The sequence below is a fragment of the Lissotriton vulgaris genome, chromosome 5 (genome assembly GCF_964263255.1).
Source record: "Lissotriton vulgaris chromosome 5, aLisVul1.2, whole genome shotgun sequence".
Lineage (NCBI taxonomy): Eukaryota > Metazoa > Chordata > Amphibia > Caudata > Salamandridae > Lissotriton > Lissotriton vulgaris.
Window position 1 is genome coordinate 1,121,824,909 of NC_141693.1, and position 22,105 is coordinate 1,121,847,013.

A 22,105-nucleotide genomic window follows, 5' to 3' on the forward strand; every position below is an offset into this window, starting at 1 on the left:
AAAAGACCTGGGCGACCCATCGATGGCAAACACCTGCTCCAAAAATCTGATTGCCAAATCTAAGGAGGGAGAATTGACAAAAGTAAAGTACAACCACTTGGAGAAGTATTAACCTAAAAGGATGAAGTACCACACGTCTCCGGGAAGTGAGACCAAGGGTCCTGAAAAATCAATGGCCAATTTGTCCCAAGCTGCTTCGGGGTACGGAACGGGGTGTAGTGGTGTTCTGTTCAATTTCCCATGTTTATCAGAAAGTAGACCCTCAGGGCATTTGTCAACCACTTGTTTCACCTGACTGTCTAGAACAGGCCTTCAATAATGTTGTTTGATGCACATACAAGTCTTGGTGGTACCAAAATGCCATTGATGCGCTTTAGAAATGATGAACTTGCGTTACCTGAAAGAAGGTACATGGAAATCCCCCCCTTAAAACCAATCCATTGACCAACGGAAGCTCCCCTACCACCTGCGCGTAGGCCTGTTAATCATCCTGCAAGCATCTGATTTCTGGCCAACCTTGGATTATATATGCACGGACCGGTTTCAGAATTGACATCTTCCTGGAAAGCATTCCACCAACCTACTCCTCTAAATGTGGAATCACTATCTTGCTAGAATTGGACAGCATTAGTGTAAGCAACACACCCAATTTCATCCATCTCCAGCTCATCTACTTCTGGCAGAGGAATGAGTGATAGACAAACTGTCTGAAAATTCTTGCCTCCTGCTGCATGGCTAATGTTAAACGTGTATTAATGCAGCTTTAAAACCAATCTTTTCCGTCTTGCAGACACCCTGCAAAAATATAGACTAGGGGCTTGTGATCTGTGTGCACCTCAAAACGTCGTCCCCAAACATACATTTCAAACTTTACTGCCCAAATGCAAGCCAGGACCTCATGTTTTAATTATGCTGTATTGTTCAAATTTCCTGAGAGAGACCTAAAAGCAAATGCAACCGGTTGCTCTCTGCCCCCTACCCTCCGACTCAGAACCGCCCCCTGAACCATAGAGGCTGGCGTCTTCAGTGATTACAGAAGTGTAATCATCCCTGAAAGCAGACAGAGCCCCCGCCTTCACAATCAAATCATTTATCTTGTCAAAAGCAGTCTGCACTTTCTCCACCCAAATGAAATTCTGTCCCTTTCAAAACAGAGGCCTGAGCGACTCTGCTGCTACTGCATTCCCTGAAACAAACAGAGTGTAATAGTCTGCAAGACCTAAAAAGGATCCTAGCGCATCATGGTCAGTGGTTGTATTAGCTTCTTTGATGGCCTTAACCAGGGAGAACTTGGCCTTGATGCCAAAGTAAATGATGGCATCCAATTCTTTGGGGATGAACTTGCACTTATCTTTTCTGATATGTAATTGTGTTCATCCCAGGAATCAACAAAAACCAGTATATTGTCCCGGTAAGCTTGTACTCCTTTGAGATTGGCGAAGGAGACATCCATGAGCTTCTGGAAGACGCTGGCAGCTGATGCCAAACCAAACTGTAGACTCAAGTATTTGTAGGCACCAAATGGGGTGACAAAAGCTGTCAGTTCTAGCGACTCCTTGTCCAAAGAAATTTGGTGATATGCCGACCTCAATTAAATAATGGAAAACCATTTAGCACTGTCCAAGTTCACCAACATTTGGTGTATCCTGGGTAAGGGGTGATTGTCAACCAAAATATTGGCATTCAAAGCGCACAAATCGGCACAAATTATTGTCCCGGAAAGCTTGTACTCCTTTGAGATTGGTGAAGGAGACATCCATGAGCTTCTGGAAGACACTGGAAGCTGATGCCAAACCAAACTGTAGCCTCAGGTATTTATAGGCACCAAATGGGGTGACAAAAGCTGTCAGTTCTAGCGACTCCTTGTCCAAAGAAATTTGGCGATATGCCGACCTCAATTAAATAATGGAAAACCATTTAGCATTGTCCAAGTTCACCAACATTTGGTGTATCCTGGGTAAGGGGTGATTGTCAACCAAAATATTGGCATTCAAAGCGCACAAAACCAAATATCGCCTGATTTTTAGTATGCAACAACGATCGGTGCAACCCATTTAGACAAGTCTACAGGTTCAATGATAGCTTGGCTACAAAAATCTTAGCATCTGTTTAAGTTCTTCCCCGACTGAAAAGGGAACTTGCCACTTTGTGTCGAGAATAGTGACTTATGCATTTTTAGTGCTAGAAGGTCACAGCTTGTGACAGAAAGAACTGTGAATAAGTAAGTCATTATTTAAATCTTGAATTTTAGTAATACCCAGATTGAAAGCAATTGTTTGTTTTGTTTTTAGGTCTCGCCCGAGCCTGCACGCAGGCGTTGCTCTGCGAGGCTTATTGTAAGGACTTCCAACTCGGACCACTCGCTCGTGCGTGTGGTTATTTTTCTTTGCTCACACGCTAGTGGCCTTTGCACGCATCTTTCTAAGGAAGACAGCACTCAATTGGGCAAAGGTGGGTGCATTTCACTTCTGCATCCGCCCAGGGCCTACGGCTTGAAAGAGCGAGCATCAGCGCCACCTGTTTCTAATTTTCGCGCCCGCGTTAATTGGAAACACGTGGCGCTCGCTCCGGCCTGGCTTTTTTTTCCCCCTTTCAGAGCGATTGTTTACAGTCAGGAAGAATAGGGGATTTCCAGGATGTGCTGAAATTCGAAATATATACAAAATGGATGCTTAAATTAACCTTGTAATGCTGATGTTGTCGTAGGTTCTTAAACAAGTATGTTTTCAAGTCCTCTTCTGTGTGTGGCAAATGCGTCACATCTGTCTTGCAAATTAAATTGTGGAAATGTCTTTTCTAGCTTGCACATATCTTTATCTATCATCCACCGATTTAGGTGACAATCTTCCATCTACCGCTCCAACCACAATCCATTTGTTTATCTTTAAATACATTCCACCATCTGTTCGTACAGGCGTCCATCCAGCCGCACAACCACCCATCATTTCATCTATCCATTCATTATTTGGGTGAGTGGTTGTATTGGACTCTCCATAATCATGTCATTGACAACACAGACAGTGGTGCATGACCTAAGTATAGAACTGCGTGGCTTAGTACACTGTACCTACAAAGGAAATAGCATACTACGCGCTGTGAGGTCAGTAATGTGTCACTTCCGGTACTCTGCACGTGAAGAACGTTTGTTTATTTTGAGCATATAACTAGATGTGTAAGTGCAGCAGCAGAAAAAACTGATAAATATGACATATATAGCGGTTTGCTAACCGTGTTCCTTCCGTTTATCAGCTTTCTATTAATAGTGGCGGCACCAGCTGTGGCGCCCCCGGAGCCCCCTCACCTCAGCTGTACCGCGCTGATAGCGCTTTGAGGCCTTCCCCGGTGAAGGGCCTTTGATACCGGTCCCCTGCCCCCAGTGCTGACAATTACTTGATAAATGCTGGGGTACCCCTGAGAACAGGAGCCCCGCGTTGCTGGTTCTGGACGGTAGCGCCAGGAGATAGAGCCTGCCTTTGAAGCGGGGTAATCCTGCAAACTACGCACCAGTGAATCGCTGCTCGTGTCTCCTCAGAGATCCCATTTCACAGCACGGGTCAGCCGGGAAGAATAACTGGTGAAATCATGATGGCTGGAGGCGAAACGGAGATTAATAGATTCAGTGTCTACTGGGGGGAGTGAAGGCTGTGGAATATTGTTGATATGCATTCCTGCTTTTATCAGACGGCTGTCGCTCAAAGGAACACAACATGCGCACAGGCTTGGAGCCCCGGACGGAGCCAGCCAGGGAACTGGAACCGGGCTTCAATATGCTACAGATGCCCGTGTCAACTGTGGGCCTCTAGGTAGATATTATTCGTCACTAGGATACAGCTGTATGGCGGATGTCGGGCATCTAAAAAAATATATAGTGCTACGTATTGTGGGCTAGTCGGTTTTCAAGAACTCCCTAACTTTGCATTTAAGAGAATGGAGGCACTTAGAAACATATTTATTTGCTCAGGAAAAAAAGCTGGCATTTCTGGCTTCTGGTCCTATTGCAGTTTTTTCGACACTAGACATCTTTAAGGCCATGTGTTTTTTTCATATCTAAACGTCCTCTCAGTGGTAACAATAAGCAGGCAATAAGAGTCTCATAGTTAACTTCCAAGGGTCTGCTTTCCGGGCCCTTGTTTGCTTTCTTAAATAAATTGAGCACTTTAAACGCCGCTTGGTGCTGGGTTTAGACTAGTAGGCTTCTAAGTGCACTCGCTCTGTACCTTTCAATACATCGATGCACATTGAGTCTGGGTGATGGGAGCAGGGTCGCACAGTGTGCTTAATTTGGCTAAGAGGATTAGAACCCTGAACTCTTGATGCCCTTGTCTGCAAATAGATACCTACATGAATATCTCGCTAAAACCAACAAAAGCAAACGTCACCCAAAAAAGGCCTTGCCGGATCAGCCATGCAAAAAGTGCTTCAACTACTTTTTAATAGCCACGCACCGCTTTATTTAGCACCTGCTGTGCTTTCCTGAGGCAAATGACAATAATTTTTGTGTGCAATCCTGTCCTGTTAGTAAGTGCTTCCAATACTAGTAGATAGAACAACCGCAGCGCAGGTAGATAAAAACGTCTCCAGGAACACACTGCTCTTTTGCAAATGGAGGATATGGGATTACATGCAGGCCAAGTTGCACAGAAGGCACCATTACTACAAGACTGCTACTACCCCATATGATTTCGACCTTCTTTACAGGAAAAAGGCAAAGCAAATACCGTCAGCTGTAATTGATGATTGCCACTAGAATAAAACAATGCGTATTACAGAAAAAGGAAACTCACTCCCTTCAAAAATCCACTCTGGAAGATAACCACTGACTGTAAGCACATTTCCATTGCCAATATCCACCATCGAAAAAGATATGCCAAAAAATGAAGGAATGTACCACTCAAGCTAAGAACAGTTGTGAAGCAGTTTTCTAACAGGTAAAATCGACGATAGGCTTCCAAAATAAGAAATGTAACTTGCACAGGCAAATAAACACTCATTTAAAGATGCAAGAGAATTTGGTCTTGCAAAGGCCCTTTTCTTCCCTCAAATGAAAGTGTATTGTTTGTTTGGAAGTAGTTTTCCCAAGAGTAAATGTTATTATCACAATTATACACATATACATGCTCTTTGTTGTCTTCTCCAAAATGGAGACATTGGTACTCATAGTGGTTTCAAAAGCATCTAGAGCACCCAAAAATGTCGACAAGGAGCAGATATTTTAAATACAGGGTGCATGAGAGGAAATGCCATCCAGGGGTTCTGATGACATCATAGTAATCCATGCCTTCAAAGGCAACAGGAACAATGACTAATGGCAAAAGGTAAGGAAAGTTTGTGGCTGGGTGGTTTAGGCCTGTGACTTCCATCCAATTTTCACCTTGGAGAGAACAGCCCCCTCCAACCACCAAGCCCAGCTTACATCTTCCTTTGTGGACTCAGTACATTAACAGGAGTGCTGGGCTCAAGCGGATACTGGACTCCCCCCCCCTCTCTACCTGCAGCAAGAACCATCATCCATCAGCTGATGAGGAGTGTGCACAATAGGTTTGCTTCTCAGAGCAGCTCTCAGTGCAAGGCTCTGTCTGGGACACCCGCCTCGAGCTGATGCCATTCAACAATCCTTGCGTGCAGACAATAAGGCTGGGGAATGTGTGCCCCCCTCCCATGACTCCACGCCCCCCCCCCCCCCCCCCCGGGGTTCACGCCCCACAGATTGAAGACCGCTGCTCTAAATTTAAATTATACACTGTGCTTACCGGTAAGTCACCCACAACCTTTGGAGTACTAGAATCAAAAACAAGATTCAAACCCATCTTTGCAAGATCCTGCTAACCAATTATACCTTTGAGGGCAACACAGAACTTGGTGTTTGTCTCCCTGCCCTTTACCAAGAAGAAACCTAGAAGGTCAATGAGCTTCTCACTAAAAGCTTTGTGGCAAATATCAGGGGGCTTGAGTGACTTGTTGCTTCCCCATTTGCCAAGAAAGGTAGTATCTCACAGTATAGTAACTGGCAAACCGGAGCCCGCCATGACCTGTAACAAAATGTTAATAGAGTCACAAGTGAGAACTTTTGCAGTTGTGCTAACAGCATTGCATTCTATGGTTAATACTACATTGTTCACAGAATCAATACAAGGCTCAAATTCCGCATTCACATTGCTAATGCGAACAGGGGGTTTTCTGCTCCTGCACACGCTCTGAACGTGTCCTCGTTTTTTGCAACCAAGACAACGCTTGCCTATGGCTGGACACCCAGGGAAATTGCTCAAATGGTTCCTTGATCTGCATCAAACTGTAGAACTTCTTTTTATGTATCCTTTTTGAGCTTGAAGTCTCCCCTTGTTTTGCAGTCTCCCCTTGGTATGCACTACGCACGAGTCAACCTCGTGCCGAAGAGTGGAACCAGAACCTAAATTGGCAGTCGCATCAGGGTTCAAAACTTTGGAGGAACTTAAAGACTGTTCAGTGTTCTTGGTCAAATCCATGACTGCACTAAGAGTATGATTGGAACAGCTAACCGCTCCTGAATTTGTCTTGATACAATTAAAAACAAACTGGCCTCGAATATACGTATCCACATTTAGTCCAATTTAGCATGTAGCTGCCAAAATTTTAAGTACAGTTACATTTTCTTCCACATCTTCATCAACTAGTTGTTTCCATTTTACAAAGTTGTGTCTTTCCAGCATGATATTCGGTTCCTCTGCAAAAAAAATTTGCAGCCTTTCAATAGCTTCCAAGTAAACCTTCCAATTATCACCAGCTTGAGCTTGAGGAACAGCAACAGGTGGTAAATTGTCAAATATTTGCTGTGCAGTAAGTCTCAAACTGCCAAATAAAAGGTAACATTTCCTCTGTGGGCTGTAACCTCCTGCATCTATGGCAATTAGTTGATTTTGGAAAGGGTGAAACCACTGAACCCATTTCATAATGAGTTTACCTGGTTGAGTCAAGAAGGTAGGAGGCTGTGTAATTTGTTGAGGGGTGGCAATGATAACCTAGGGAAAAATTACAATCACAATAGTTTGTGGAAGGACGCTGTTAGTGCCAGAAAGGGAGCTGCAAGCAAATCCAAAATAGAAGAAAGAAGCTGAGGCAAGCGAATATCTCTAAATTATCAGTACAAGAGACACAGTACCTGGGGCTGCTAGTATGCACCAAAATACAGTCTGCTTTAGTAGAGCAAGATAGCTGAAAAACTTTTTTAAGAAACAAAAACAACACCATAAACTGTTGAAAAGGTAGTACAACAGTGTGGTCTCATGAATAGATCTGTGATGCTAATCTGTGGAAACTCCAGAACACTCTTGTCCAAGCGATAAAGAAAAAGGTCGGGCTTCATACACGTTTTTACAAATTGTATTAAATACCTTAAAATAGGCCCAATACAATATGGCCGCTGCAAGTGATGTCACACGCAACATCGTCCAGCTCAGTGTCGTGATGTGCCAAGCTGCTTAGTGATGTGTTGAGCCAGCTCCGCTGTGGAGCGCTGCAAGGGAATGAAGGTTGCCAAGTGCGTGACATGACAGGTGCATGGAGAGCGCTGGCGCCAGGGGACAAAGTACCTTTGCTAAAGACAAATATGCGCCCAAACACACACCGCAAAAGTTGAAGAGGCTTTTCACAATCAGTCACTGCGCATGCCCAGGAGGAAGTTGACAAAGGCTCCAAACGCAACCAATGGCTTTCTCAGGAAGGAAAAAATTGCCGGAAATTGAAGCGCCGAGGACTGTCGGTGGCGGAGGCCTATTTATCACCAAATGTAGTAGGAGGAAGCACCGGAGTAGGAGACAAGTTTAAAAATGTATTACCACGTAACTAGCACACGACAAGCAGCAACTGACCAGCTCAGATCCGAAGATGAGGTGACAAAGTCCACTGGAATCCTCACCCGCCACTCCATCTGCAGCACAGGCTTAGTTTGAACATAAAACATTAGAATACAGAGCAGGTGCACCTTGAACGAATACCACATGAGCTGCACTAAACACATTGCAATACACTACACAATTGCAGCTCCACCCAATATCTGTCAGTAGACTACTCTATCTTGTGGCTCAAGTTCATGCCAGAAGCATTAAATTATGCCGGCTGTCCATAAAATGCACTGTGTAAACTGCTTCCGTATCTTATCCCATATTGCTCAGGACTAATGGCTGGCTTGTAGGCAGAGGAGCACAACAAGGGCATCTTTCTACTAAGATATTCCCAGACAAACACAGAAACAACAAGAGCAAAGGATGCTTTTTCTGATAAAACCGCATCTCTTCCAGCGACTTGCTTTTCATGTTTTACAATAGTTGTACTTACCAAAGTGGCTTTTTGTCCCCGAATCTAAAAACAAACTGATATTCACAATAAATGTCTAAAAAAACAAATGGAACAAAAGCCATGAAGTTGTCACCAAATGATGTGATGTGTGACAGCTTTTACCAACTTCTGGACACCACCACAACAGACATATCCTACCACGCACAGAAAGACATTACTCTGAAATAGCAGTTCAACCACTTGCACATGGAAAGACATCCTCAACACCGTAGTCTTTCAGAAAATGAGGCTGGTGGAAACATTTGGACATAACTAGTCTTTAGCAGTGCGTTTTATACAAAATCATGTTTGCCAATGCTGTACATCTACAAATAAAAAGGGATGGATGTACATGTCTTTATGTTAGGCAACCACATCATTTAGTATGCGTGATATACGAGAGTTAAAGCGCCACCACTGAGTAATGCTGGCACAATTTTTTTTTTTTTCATTTACCTGCCAAATGAAGGACGTCACTTGAAGAGGTAAATAAAACAATGAGTTTTCACCTGCACAAAAGCACATTTGTGAAAACAAAGCAGTTTTAGAAGCTAATGGGAGCTATTAGGCCTTGGGGAAAAAAAGTAAAAATAAGTATTTCAAGGACCAAATCGGGAGGGGCAGAAACAAAGTATCAGGTGGGGAGAAGCAATGGGACTGGGCGGATGCAGCAATGGACCTGGAGGCGATTGAATCAATACATGTAAAAAACGAGGGGGAAAGGAGGGGAGGGATAATGAGCAACACAGAGCACTTGGGTAAACAGCACACGTGGGAAAGAACAGTAAAACACATTCACTTGCATGGAGTTTCTCAGATCCTATTGGGAGCGGTCGGGGGCCACAGTACAAGCAGGGAATAATGGGCCACAGCTTTGGGGGCTGGAAATGTTTGTCCTGGGGTCCGCCTCACTGTGACTTGCAAACTGGGCTTAGGAAAACCACTTTAGTCCTGAATCGAAGTGGTCGAGGCAGTGAGCATTTACAGGTTTCACACATATATAGTATGGTGGTGCATCCAGCTCAGAGTTCAACAATCATCCAGCAGCGCAATAAATGATAGTCCTAAACAGGGATTGTCTTTTTAGTAAAGAAAGTGCTTTAATACACTCAAACATTAGATGATTTAATGGGTAGCATGGGGTTTTAAGGATTCAGAAAAGAGTAGTTTTAAATAACTTACAATATAAAAATATTACATTTGAAGTAACATTGAATTTAATATTAATATTGTAATTTTCAAAAACGAAATATTAAAATTAATAATCAAATCAACTGTTTAGAATTGATATTATATATGGCAAATAAATGATACTTGCAAACTTACCTGTGAAGTAAAAGCACTCCAGTTGCAAAAATAACTGCGATGTAAAGGTACTTCTGATGTATTTACTTGATGCAATGACTCCTGATGTAAAGGCTGATGAACTAACTTCTTTTAGTTGGGCCCACAGCATGCATAAGGTCTCTCTGCCCTTTCCTGGGATAACCATGCGCTTGCTGGGGGGTGACAGCACTCCAGCACCAGTCTTGGATGTAGCAGCTGCAGGGCCACAACCCAGGGACTGGCTGTCGGCAGGCTTTGGCATCACAGGCAGCCTTCTTCCAGGTGATAAGTTATGGAGTTGCCATCAAACTTCAGGCAAAAGAATGGTCCTGACTCCAGCCTCTACATTGAAAGAGTGGCTTGATGTGCTTTGGGGCACAATGCTTATGAACACAACATCACAGTGCACCTGGGAAACTTCTGTAGTGTGATGGACAGGCAGCTTCAGAATCACAGTAGCACAGTTTGCTTCAGGCACACCTACGGACAGTGCCACAGTGCAAGCCACTGCAGGCAGGAAAGGCTATGGTTTAGAATCACGTCTTTCATTCTCTCTCGAGCTGGGTGGAGCAATCCACAGATCGGGGTCAGGTGCTTTTTGCTCAACCTGGTCCTGCAGAGTTGGCTCGCTTCTTCCCTCTTCTTCTCAGGCAGGTCCGCTTTCAGATGCTTTCATGCAAGGAGACAGCTTTTCTTTCCAGTAGGAAGGCTGATCAGCAATTCCTGGATCTAACAAGCATTTGCAATGCAATAGGTCTGGCAGTTGTGAGAGTTTGAGCTATTGGCATTGTAAATGGCAATGCCTTTTATTTAAGTGTTGGTTTTTAAAACAGACATGAAAGGCATTGTCATTTACAATGCCAATAGCTTAAACTCTCGCAAATGCAAGACCTATTACATTGCAAATGGTGTCTATCTGTACGAGTCTGTTCACCCCACCGTCTAAGACTTTTAGAGAATAATTCACGTGCGTATGAGCTGGAACCATGTGTTGAACCATATTCATTTTGTGTGTCATTTACAACAAACAAGATCAGTGTGCGTGTTTGTCAAACAAATCGATGTATGTTCATGTGTATAACCCCGGTCAGGTTTGTGTATCCGAGGGCAGGTGTGAGCTGTGCATTTGCGTGACTCAAAGGCAGATGTGTATATTTTCAAACACGCAATAAATCAAAATTTACTCAATTAGAGGGCGTATGTTATTTAAACCACCCTGCTCAATTAATGATAAACATATAGAAAACAGGCAACAGCAACAAACTCCAAATATATATGCAATATTTTAATCTATTGTCAAATTGTAGTATCGAGAACACAATTCACAGTATTATGTACTTCTCCTTATATACATTGCCCCGTATTGAGAGCGTGCAGTAAAGTAAAGGGGTGTCAAAAGAGCGTGAACGTGGTGAAGTGAAAGGAAAAGAAATCACACAGAATTATAAAAATGTATTCTAGATAATTCAAAAGAAAACCAGCCAACGAAGGCCGGAACAATATATATCCTGGCCACTTCAATTAGTCAGCACACTTTCCCTAATTTTATTCCAGGGCATAAGATGTAAAAAATTGTCTGCACTATATCGTGGAGGGAGATCTAGTTAGTGGTCCAGGTTTTTTAATAAATGTCGACGTTTCGACTCGTCTTGCGGCCTTGCGGTTGATTATGCCTGGCCCATGCAAGTCTTCTTCAGGACAGGTGGGACGGGACAATACAGGGATCTCGTTGATGATCCCTTCTAGGGATATAGTGGTCGTTATCCCACTCCAAATAGACACAGTCCTTATGAATCCAGGAGAGATCCAAGTATTCTCTACACTGTTGTTGGGTTTCCTATCCAAATTGGATATACATGTGCCATTACATGTTTTTGAAAACTGGTTCCAATCGTGGGTATTGGACGATTTCAATATAATTTGTGTAACTCCTCACGAATAATTTAGCCTTAGTTCGTCAAATATGTGGCTTGAAATTGGTCGCTTTTTCAATGTAGGGGAACTCAGGCAGCGCGACTTAAGGCAAAAGTTCCTTCAAGTTGACACGCGTGTCGGGAACCATCGGACACGCATGACAATGCCATTTATGATTTTTTTTAAACAAAATGTCATGAGCAATGCCAATAGCTCTACCTTTAATAATGCCGAGACCTTTGCATTGTAAATGCTTGTTTTATTTACCAATCCAAGAGATGGATTAGTAAAGCAGAAGCACTTTTTTGAAGACAGGGCAAATGAGAAGAAGGGGGAGGCAACAGCAAGTTGGCAGAAGGAAAAAGTAGCACATGAAAGAGCCCATGGGGTGGGAGAGAAGTACACAAGTGAATGCTAGCAACACAAGAGAGGCAGCAACAGGGAGAGCTGGGGCAGAAAATTAGAGGTGGGGGACGACAGAGAGAGGTAGGAAACACATGCACTCTCATGAAGTGTTTAATCAAAAATAAAAAAGTATTTTCCTAAAAATGAGTAGCCGAAGGATAGAAACCAGCAAATCAGAGATATTGTAAACCATGCTATTCTCCACTGGAAGGACATAAACAAGATGGACAAACTGGGACAAGGAAATCCACTGAATCAGATGCAAGCAAATGAGTGACAAGAACGCCAACAAGTGGTAAGCAATGGGTGGGCTGTAAGCTTTGTAAATTCTTGGTAAGCCCACAATAGGTACACTGCCACTACAGCTTTACATAAGACCATGACAGGGACAACAGTCCACTGTCTAACCATTAAGAGTACACTTTGTGCACCACTTCAAGTCTAGGATGTCTCTCATGCCAAAGTATAGGCCTGGTGCATTTGCGGGACATTGGGGCCAAAATCAAAAACCAAGATACCAGATACTCACAGCTGAGCACTCAGGGCAGTGCAACATGACTGTACACCATGCAGGGAACATTGCCATCTCAAGAGAGGGCTTGAAGACAAATAAAAAAGTAGTTCCCTTGCTAGGATCGGTGGAAGGATAAAAAACAGAAGTGTGGTAAAGAGAATATGCACCAGGGGGAGGACAAACAAGAAGAGGAAGGCAAGCCATTGACTAAGAACCAAGAAAATGAGTGTGACAACAAAACTATTCAATGGCAAGCAATTGGCGGGCTCCAAGCCTATTGCAAGGTTTGGTAAGTCCACAAGAGGCTTTCGCCTACAGACTCCTAAAAAGTGGTTTGGTAGGGGAGACTTAAAAAAGGTTACAGCACCACATTTTCTTTAAATAACAACAAAACAGCGTGGAATTTCACCTTCACAATTACCTTATCAAAAGATTTATACCCCCATCCTTTCAATGCTGCTTTGTACACAGCACAAATATTGCATGCAGCAATGGAGTACCTTTACATAGTTTTATTTTTTTTTAAACATAATGTGACTAATAGAAATATTGGACTTTGCATTACACCATTAAAGAAAACCACTGGTTGTGAAAACCTCTACGCTAGTGTATTGGGCTGTAGTAGCATTTAAATAGTGCTCGCTGGAAGAGAAACTCCAAAGAGTTTGTGACTAATCCCTACACAACTCCAATCCAAATATGCCGCAAATCATGGCAGTCCAAGTAGATATACAAGACGACAGCCGATTAAACAACAAATCACACCAGGAAGTCAACACCCATATTGGAAATATCATAAATCTCCCTGCTATACAATTGCCTTAAGACATCAACAAAACAGCAACATTCAAACAGAACTAAACAAACACAAACAAAATAATAACTAAAATTTACCATCTCAATCCAAACCAGCTGAGAGCTTTACATTTTCCCCAAACACAGCATCCTTCTTGTTTGTTTACTGGTGTAAGAGTACAGCAGTGAGAGAAGGCGGATGAACTACAGAGTACATAACCTAAAACAGAGCAAATGACTACCACTGTGTTTCAATACTTAGGCAGTTGTTGGTAAAAAGCCACAAAACAACCACAGTTTACATTTTGCAAGTTAGAGAAGACGTGCTATTAGAAATGCTTGTCCAAAAAAAACCTTAGTGGTTTTGTTCTGTCATAACAGAGCGATATCTGATGCATTCGTCTCAAACAATGTAATGCTGCACTGGCATGCTTTGCAAACAGAACACACAAAAAGGAAAATATATGACCCAGAATAGCTCTATCAGCATGGTCCCACTGTCAAACAAGCCTTTGGGCAAACATCAGTACTTAGTCATGGCGGATGTGCTCTATGCAAGTCTCACAAGGCAACCCTGATCAAAAGGTATGGAGCACATGTGTAGAATTTGGTTGTGCATTTGTAAAATTGTGCATTATTAACAATCTGCAGAATAATCATTTACACTTCAATTTATATGTGTACACTTATCTGATGTTATTGCCTTTGAAACGATTTTGTTATAACCTGTTAAAGTGCCTTTTCTTGGCTTATGCTAACTAGGTCTCAGATGGGCCTCGACGCCATGTCGCTTAAAATGGATGTCTCACCCTGCACATTTACTGTTTATTTCTGCTGCACACCATCACGCAAAGTCAAGATCATTTCCCACTGACATTGTTCTTGAAGAAAGCTCTCCAGCAAAGGTTCAGCCATGTAACTTTCATCACGATTTCTTCCAGCAGTTTGCTGTATTGCATTTATTCACACTACTCCACTGTTTTGTAGCAAGTCTGTTCTGCCATCTCCGGGTGATATATGAACTAATATTCATGTAGTGGGTTGGTGCTAAGGGAGAAAGGATATGTGACACCGCATGACACACTTATTTGTATTGGTCCGATTTGTTGGAACTGAAATTAATTTGCTCACACCATTAGAAATCTGCACTTTTTATCCATTTCTAGGAGGACATTTCCTATATAAACCTTTCAATTTGGGGGTGAGTCAGAGATCTTTCCGACACTACTAGGGATGCGGTCCAATTTCTTACAGATTTTCTGCTCATTTGGAATATTTTTGATTTTACCTATTAGTCTTTATTGCCCTATTGCTGATTGCCTACATGACGATGACTTTATGCACTTGATCAATTTCTGCATTGTACCTCTTCGAACTTTAGTAGCAAATATTTATAAATCTTCTAATTACAACCTACAGCTCTCTTATTGAGTCTATCCTTAAGTACTGAATGTATACTTTATATGCTGTTTTGCTTCTTATTTTGGGACTCAGAGCCTAATGAAATTGAGGTTTAGCACCATCCCTGATCCACCCACTCTAGATGTGCTATTGAACAGTCTTTTGGTGTATAAGATTTTAGGCGTGTAAGATTGTAGGTGCTCCCCGTGCTCACACATATCTCCTCAAGCATGTTTGTGAAGTGATTTGCGATCCATCTTCGATCACAACAAAGGGCCTAAAGAGCCAAAGTAAACATGGGAGTCAGGCATACACCAGGTTACAGTGATCTGGGCCAGTCCAACCTGGGACACCAGCCAAAAAAAAACAAACAGACAGGCTGACAGTGCTTTCAGTCAAAACCCAGAGACAAGATTCTCTTAACACACAAAATGGCACCTAAACAGCTGCTCTCCGCAAGTATGCCTTGGACTGAATGAACATGGAGACTTCAATGGCCAACTATGTGCAGAGCATTGCTGGTGTCCAGTAGGAATTAGTAGGCCTGTTTTATCATAGAGGCATCTGGTTTTCAAGGGTTCAGCATTTGAACATTATATAAAGGAGAGGTGTGGCGCAGCGGCCAGAGCAGCTGACTGGAGCGCGGGGCTTGCGGTTCGATCCCCGGCAGCTGGGCTCAGCATCATGCGAGTCTGGTCAATAGCTCACTTAAATCGCACCGACAGCCCCCCCAGCACCTTCAAACCCTCGATGGGTGATATGTTCGTGCTTCACAAACAGGAATTATTATTATTATTATTATTATTATTATTATTATTATTATTATAATAAGCAAGCAACCTAAAATACATAATTGAATGGCATCCTAAGATATCATTCACAAAACGAGAGGACTTCTTGGGTCAGGCTATGACAGTTACATAATTCAACTACGATCCTGCAGAAACAACGAGTTTGAAAAGAGGGCAAAATAGATGTGCTCAATACATGCTGTCAATTCAAATCCAGCTACCGACCCCCAAGATCTTGTTTTGCCTCAGTACTGGGAAATAGTTTTAAAGTTACAAAAGGCCGCAGTCAGAAGCAGGCTTACAGTTAGTACATTTGATCTGATAACAAGTGAAAGGGGTGAGGGGGTTGTACTCTGTTCCGCAGTTTGATTTCAGAAATATTCACAAGTGTTTTCAATATATTAGAGAGAACTGCAGCGAAATGTACACTATGGTTGCATTTCCAGAATGCTCAATGTTAACGAAATGACTGATATTCTGCGATAGGTTAGTCCGTTAGCTATTATAAAATCCCAAACTATTCAAATAAAAAATAAAAGAGCGCGGCACAAATTCGGCGATATGCATACAAAACATGGAAAAACTGATTGTTGATGGAGTGACTGAAGAGGAACTGGAGAAATAGCTGAAATCCACCTGGCTCCAGGAACTGAGAGTGCACCTCGGAGAATATATGTCAACATTGAGGTCATATAATGCATTAAAGTGGAGCCCGTTTCTTACTAAAACCCCCAATTATTTCCACATTAGACATGAAGTTAAACTGATTTATCCGACAACCGAGATCAGAGAAGATCTATGGAGTGATAAGAAGATAAACTGATTTGTCCAAAGGCAGACAGTGTTATGCGAAGCCGGATCTTAAAACCCTGGTCTCATGGTTCAACTGGCGACACCGAAAGCACAATCTGTAATCTCATCTCCCAAGGACCACCTGCCAGAATATCTGAGAAGCAAAACACCTTCAGGCTCCAAGTCTGCGCAAAAAAAAAAAAAAAACATTTTGGCTGGGCTGACAAGCAGCAACATAAATCCATGTAAAAATCCCTGCATGTCTGGTTAGGCATGAGCCTAATTACAGTCCACGTGCCACACGTTATGCAATGGGAGACAAGGATTCGCATGTCGTCAGTATGGATGAGAAATAATCCTCTTTTAAGAGCAAGCAGGTGGCTAAAGAGAACGCGACAAACAAGCATGCGTTCTGGCGCAGGTAGACTTTAAGGAAAGAAGAACTGGTTAAAAGGGCGCACAGATGTGCAGTGTTCGCTTACCCATTCTTCGGTGGGATGCTTGCTTCCACCGCCAAGGTACCCTCCCAAGTGTGGTAAATAGGAGGCATCGACCGTGCCCATCGACAGCGAGGCTTCGTCCATGTCACTTAACATCCAAACTCATGAGCTGCAAAAGAAAAGACATTTACAATTTTTAAAACAACGTGATAAATACTGCACGCAAATTACACGCGTTTTGCGGCAGCCGGCTCCAAAAAACGGAACAGGTTTCAATTAGCAAGACGCCTAGAATGTTTCCCATTAGAAACCCGGACACCTAGAGAAACAGCCCCACAACACCCCGCAAACGGCTTGCACAGTCATCCGTACGCTGCAAGTAAAGCATGACAAGTGTCCTGAAACGTTGTGCTTGGTGGCGAGTGGCAAGGCAGATTAAAATACACTTCTATGAACTCAGCAGAAAGTGAGTCACGGCACACGCAGCACCGTCGCCAATCACCTTATGCATCCCACAGCCAATGAGAAGGGAGAGCAAATACTGTGTAAACATTAGCACAGAGAAGGACGAGTATCATTCCACACGGAGTCTGCTGTTCGGGTCAGGGTGCTCAGCTCTGCACAGTGCATGTCATCCATCCACCTGTCGCTCAGTACTGACGCCTCTTTACGATCTGTCAATATTTAAGACACATGATCCCTTTGATAACCTCCGGATATCGTAGTCTCCTAAAGACTGGAAAGACGACCACGAGAAAGAAGGATCAGAGCGGAATCCCTCAGTTCTTCTTCGAAGGGCAAGCTGGCTCCAGATACATTGTTCATGACTACTTAAAATCAAGACAACACCCCCAAACAAGCATTGGAAATGCAATTGGTCTCGCATTTGTCGGACTTAGAGCTATTGGCATTGTAAATGACAATGTATTTTATCTATGTGTTATGCAGTATATGTATGTGGTGTGTAGTGGAATTATGTGAGTTGGATTGGATTAGCTGTGTAATCGTGTGGCGTGGAGTGGATTTGTGTAGTAGAAATGTGTGGCAAGGGGCGCTGTGGAATTATGGGGATAGTAATTATGTGGTATTGAGTGTACTGGAATTGTGTGGAGTGGGATTGTGTGTTTTGGAGTGTAATTGTGTGGAATAGTGTTTGGTGTTGTGAAGTGGCATGCAATGGAGTTTAATTATGAGGTGTGCTGTTGAATTTTGTGGCTTATAGTGGAAATGTGTGGCGTGGATTGGATGTATGTGGGGTGTTCTGTAATTGTCTTGTTGAGTTTTATTATGTGGTTTGGTGAGGAATTATGTGGTGTGGATTGGAAATGTGTGGAGTTTAATTGTGTGGTGTGCAACTGTGTGGCTAGCATCGCATTTTTGGTGACGAAAAATAACAAACGGGTAGGAGTTAAGCTCCAGATCTGTGTGCTTAGGTGTAACAAAAAAAAAAGCTATAGGCGTAAATGTAAATGGATTTTACCTATGTGTTATGGATTGGAGTGGATGTATGTCGTGTGTAGTGGAATTATGTGGGTTGGATTGGAAAGGTTAATTGTGGCATTGTGTGGAATGAATGGGTTGTGGAATTACGTGGCACGGTGTGCAGATGTATTATGTGGATAGTAATTACATGTTTTGGAGTGCATTGGAATTAAGAGGAGTGGGATTGTAAAATAATGTCCTTGCCCTCTACACAGTTGTGATAGTTTTGTTTATTTTTGTCTTGAAATGTTGATAGTTAGGTCTGTTCTTTGCTATGTGTTCTGTGTCCAAATATGAAACTTAAAAACAATTACAAAATGTTGTTTATCATTTTTCCTATGATTACTAGAAGCGGTCAATTGTGTTGGCACATATGTCTAGGGTACCCCGTTGTTTTAAAAGTGATGGGTGTATAATTATTCATGCCTTTTGTGACATTAGTCTTCATGTATGACGTAAAGAACTGTCATTGTTCTTCTAAGGACATGGTCACTTCCAAAGTACAGTCCTACTTCTGTGAATACTGTCCATCCCAATTTTGTTTTGGTGAGGGAGGGGGGGGGGGTTCTGAAAAAAGTGTTGCTCAGCTTTCGCAAAGGTCACAATAAACCCACTAGGTTTCTCAGTCACAATAAACTCTCTAGACTTATCTGATCTCTCCCCAATAAATGTGGAAGTCTGCCATTCAAAGATGGCCATAATCAACAGTAGAAATGTTTTTATTTAATATAATTAAGGGTACCTGCTTTCCGTTTTTACTGATTTTTGCAGATATATACAGACAGAAAACCATTTATTTTCTTGTCTGTATTTATTTTTAAATGTGGATAAAAGTGGAAATTGGGTGCTTTTTGAGTGATTCTAAATACACTTTGCCCTGACTGCCAGGCCAATAACTGTGTGGCTTGATAGGTAAGGGGGTAAAAAAAGAAAATAGTTTTAGCAAAGAGGCCTAAACAGCAGTAGATAAGCACAAGGCTCACACTGAAATATTAGTGCATAGATTTATTTTCTGCGGGTGTTCATATCACTGAAACCTGGCAGACATTAAAGCACGACTGCATATTTAGAGATTAAATAAATGTCGAAATATACCAGATTCAGCTATATTTGTTTCACAAAACCCATCATAAATATGGTTAAATACAGATAAAGTTGACAAAAATAAATGGGTATAAGTACAGACGGAAATGTCCAAAAAATAAATACCATAAAAAAGGAGCCCTAATTGAGGACCCGATTCACAGCACCTTAGTGGAGAAGGGCACTGCCTGTAAGCTTAAGGAATGTTTCTGCCTTTCAGTGCTCCCGTTCATGCAAGTTATCTCCAAGAGCTGTCATAAAATCAAACTGTGGCATCAAAAGTAGCCTACGCCACAAAATGACAGGCTCAGGCCACTATATTGGGTGTGGCGCCGATTTTTAACTTGCAGGGCCCAATTCACAGAATGAACTTAAGACTCAATCCTAAACTTACTACTATTTTGGTATTCACAGAATGCACTTACTACTTTTGGCATTCACAGAATGAACTTACTACTTTTGGTATTCACAGAAGTTAGGATTTTGTCTTAAGTGTTTAACTTAAGACAGACTTAAGACAGACTTAAGACAGACTTAAGACAGACTTAAGACAGACTTAAGACAGACTTAAGACAGACTTAAGACAGACTTAAGACAGACTTAAGACAGACTTAAGACAGACTTAAGACAAAATCCTAACTTAAGTCTGTCTTAAGTCTGTCTTACATTTGTCTTCAGTTTGTCTTAAGACAAACTTAAGACAAAATCCTAACTTCTGTGAATACCAAAAGTAGTAAGTGCATTCTGTGAATGCCAAAAGTAGTAAGTGCATTCTGTGAATACCAAAATAGTAGTAAGTTTAGGATTGAGTCTTAAGTTCATTCTGTGAATTGGGCCCTGCAAGTTAAAAATCGGCGCCACACCGAATATAGTGGCCTGAGCCTGTCATTTTGTGGCGTAGGCTACTTTTGATGCCACAGTTTGATTTTATGACAGCTCTTGGAGATAACTTGCATGAACGGGAGCACTGAAAGGCAGAAACATTCCTTAAGCTTACAGGCAGTGCCCTTCTCCACTAAGGTGCAGTGGTCTACATAAGGGCAAAGCCATGATGTTGCTTGGCATTAGGAGTCTGGTGAGTGAGGCGATCAGGCACACCAGGCTGTGCAGGGAGGTCATTACCAGTTGGTCTCCTGTGGGGACACTCTTCAAAGTCAGGTAGCAGTAGTTTTTTGAACTATCAGGCAAAGCACGGTGAGGACATAGCCGTGTAGCCTGATTGAAAAGAAGGTTCAGCCGGCATGCCTAATGACTTGCTGTCCTGGCCATGATGTCAGTGATAGTTGGACTATTTTTTTTTAAGAACAGTGGTCCCTAGAGAAACAACAGTAAAAAGGGAGGGGAAATAAATATAGACCCAGTCAGTACTATATTTTTATAACTTGTCCAGCCGGACAGAGGTCAGATATTTAATATATTAAATTCAAATAGGAATAATACAGACAAAACAATTTGTAAATGGGACACAAGCCTGCATTCAACTGAATCAAGAGGGACAAACAATGAAGAACACAAAAGGCTCAGGCAAAGCTGTAGGTTTGTTAAACACACAGTTTTCAATGTAACAAAAATATTGCAAGAGAACACCTTTACACATTAAATGACAATTTAGAGCAGTGTACAAGGTGTATTGGGTGTCGACGACCTTTCAATCCATTTATACAATAAATGAATCATCATCATCAGGACGTTTAGAACAAGCATGCCTGTGTGCAATTGCCTGTAATCAATGTTGGCAACTCCCGCATGGATAGTAACAAATATGGAACTGAGGGCACGAATGGTGAACAGCCAGACCAAGAAAAATATATTCGGTAGTGTAGGGGAACCAGACCGCTTAGAGCGTCGAAGGTAATGGCGCTGTATTAGTGAGACCCATCCAGTGATGGGAAGGGGAAGACTTGATGGCCTGAGTATCCCAATGGGGGAGGGAGCTTCAACCGTGTGCTCCTAATTCCAGATATAGGGTTGTGCTAGGTCCGTGTTCCTGGGTTGCAGACAGTAAATGTCGGCTTCCGAGATGAGGGCATTTACTGTGAAATGTGGGCAGCAAATCGTGGGCTGCGCATACCAATGCTGAGGGTAGCAGGTGGGTCTAGCGCAGACTGCAGAGGGTGAGGAGGGGAGGGTGGGGGTGAAGGGGAGATACTGAAAGGGTGAAAGAAGAGGCAGGTCTACCAACAACTGGCGAGAGGATGTGGCATAATATATAGAGATGTCACCTTTGGGACTGGGAAGCTGGGTTTGAGGCTCAGGATTCGAGTCTCAGCGTCAGCTCTCCCCATGCCTACAAAAAACCATGCCCATTGTAAAAATTGTAATTAAACAATGGTGAAACCCAACAAAATTACAAATGCCAATCAGATTGTAGTACAGCAAGGGTCAGAGGTGCAATTAAAGCCACATTTTAGGGGGGTGTGTGGGCTAAGAAAACATTTTGGGGTGAGGGCTAAATCTTCCAGCAATTGGCAGAGTGGAGATGTAGGGGTTCTTAGAAGGGGTGAAAAAAAACAAAGCCTCATTAACAAGCAAATGTTCTTTTAAAGACCTGTGAAGTACTCAGGTGCAGCTGTTTGTGCGCCTGGGAAGCGGTCTCAGCCAGGGCTGACACAAAAGATGGGGGGTTGGGGGGCATGAAGCCCTTTGAGCCCAATGGGCGTTGCGCACCTAGCAAGGGTAAAAGCAGCAATGTCCGAGGGTTGTGATGGAGGAGGAAAAGCATTGTGGGAGGGGTGAAGGTGTTGGGGAGACACCACAGGGATATTAAGTGGGCAGGTAAATGAAGCTGCGGACGCAAAGTAAACAGAGCACTTGGGCAAAGGCAGGCCAACAAGTAAGAGAGTGCTCTTGTA

General features: G+C 42.7%; 1 protein-coding gene across 3 annotated transcripts in view; it reads right to left on the reverse strand.

Annotated features, from left to right (window-relative positions):
* GPAM (glycerol-3-phosphate acyltransferase, mitochondrial) overlaps positions 1–22,105 on the reverse strand; it is a 232,522-nt gene that overhangs the window by 188,621 nt on the left and 21,796 nt on the right. For 2 of the 3 annotated variants that reach the window (XM_086922788.1, XM_086922787.1), the window contains exon 2: positions 16,731–16,857. In XM_086922788.1, the coding sequence (XP_086778914.1) occupies positions 16,731–16,844 (114 nt within the window). In that variant the 5' untranslated portion in view covers positions 16,845–16,857. Of the gene's footprint in view, positions 1–16,730; positions 16,858–17,060; positions 17,184–22,105 lie in introns of those variants that run through there. The other variant, XM_086922786.1, reaches the window with a different exon arrangement.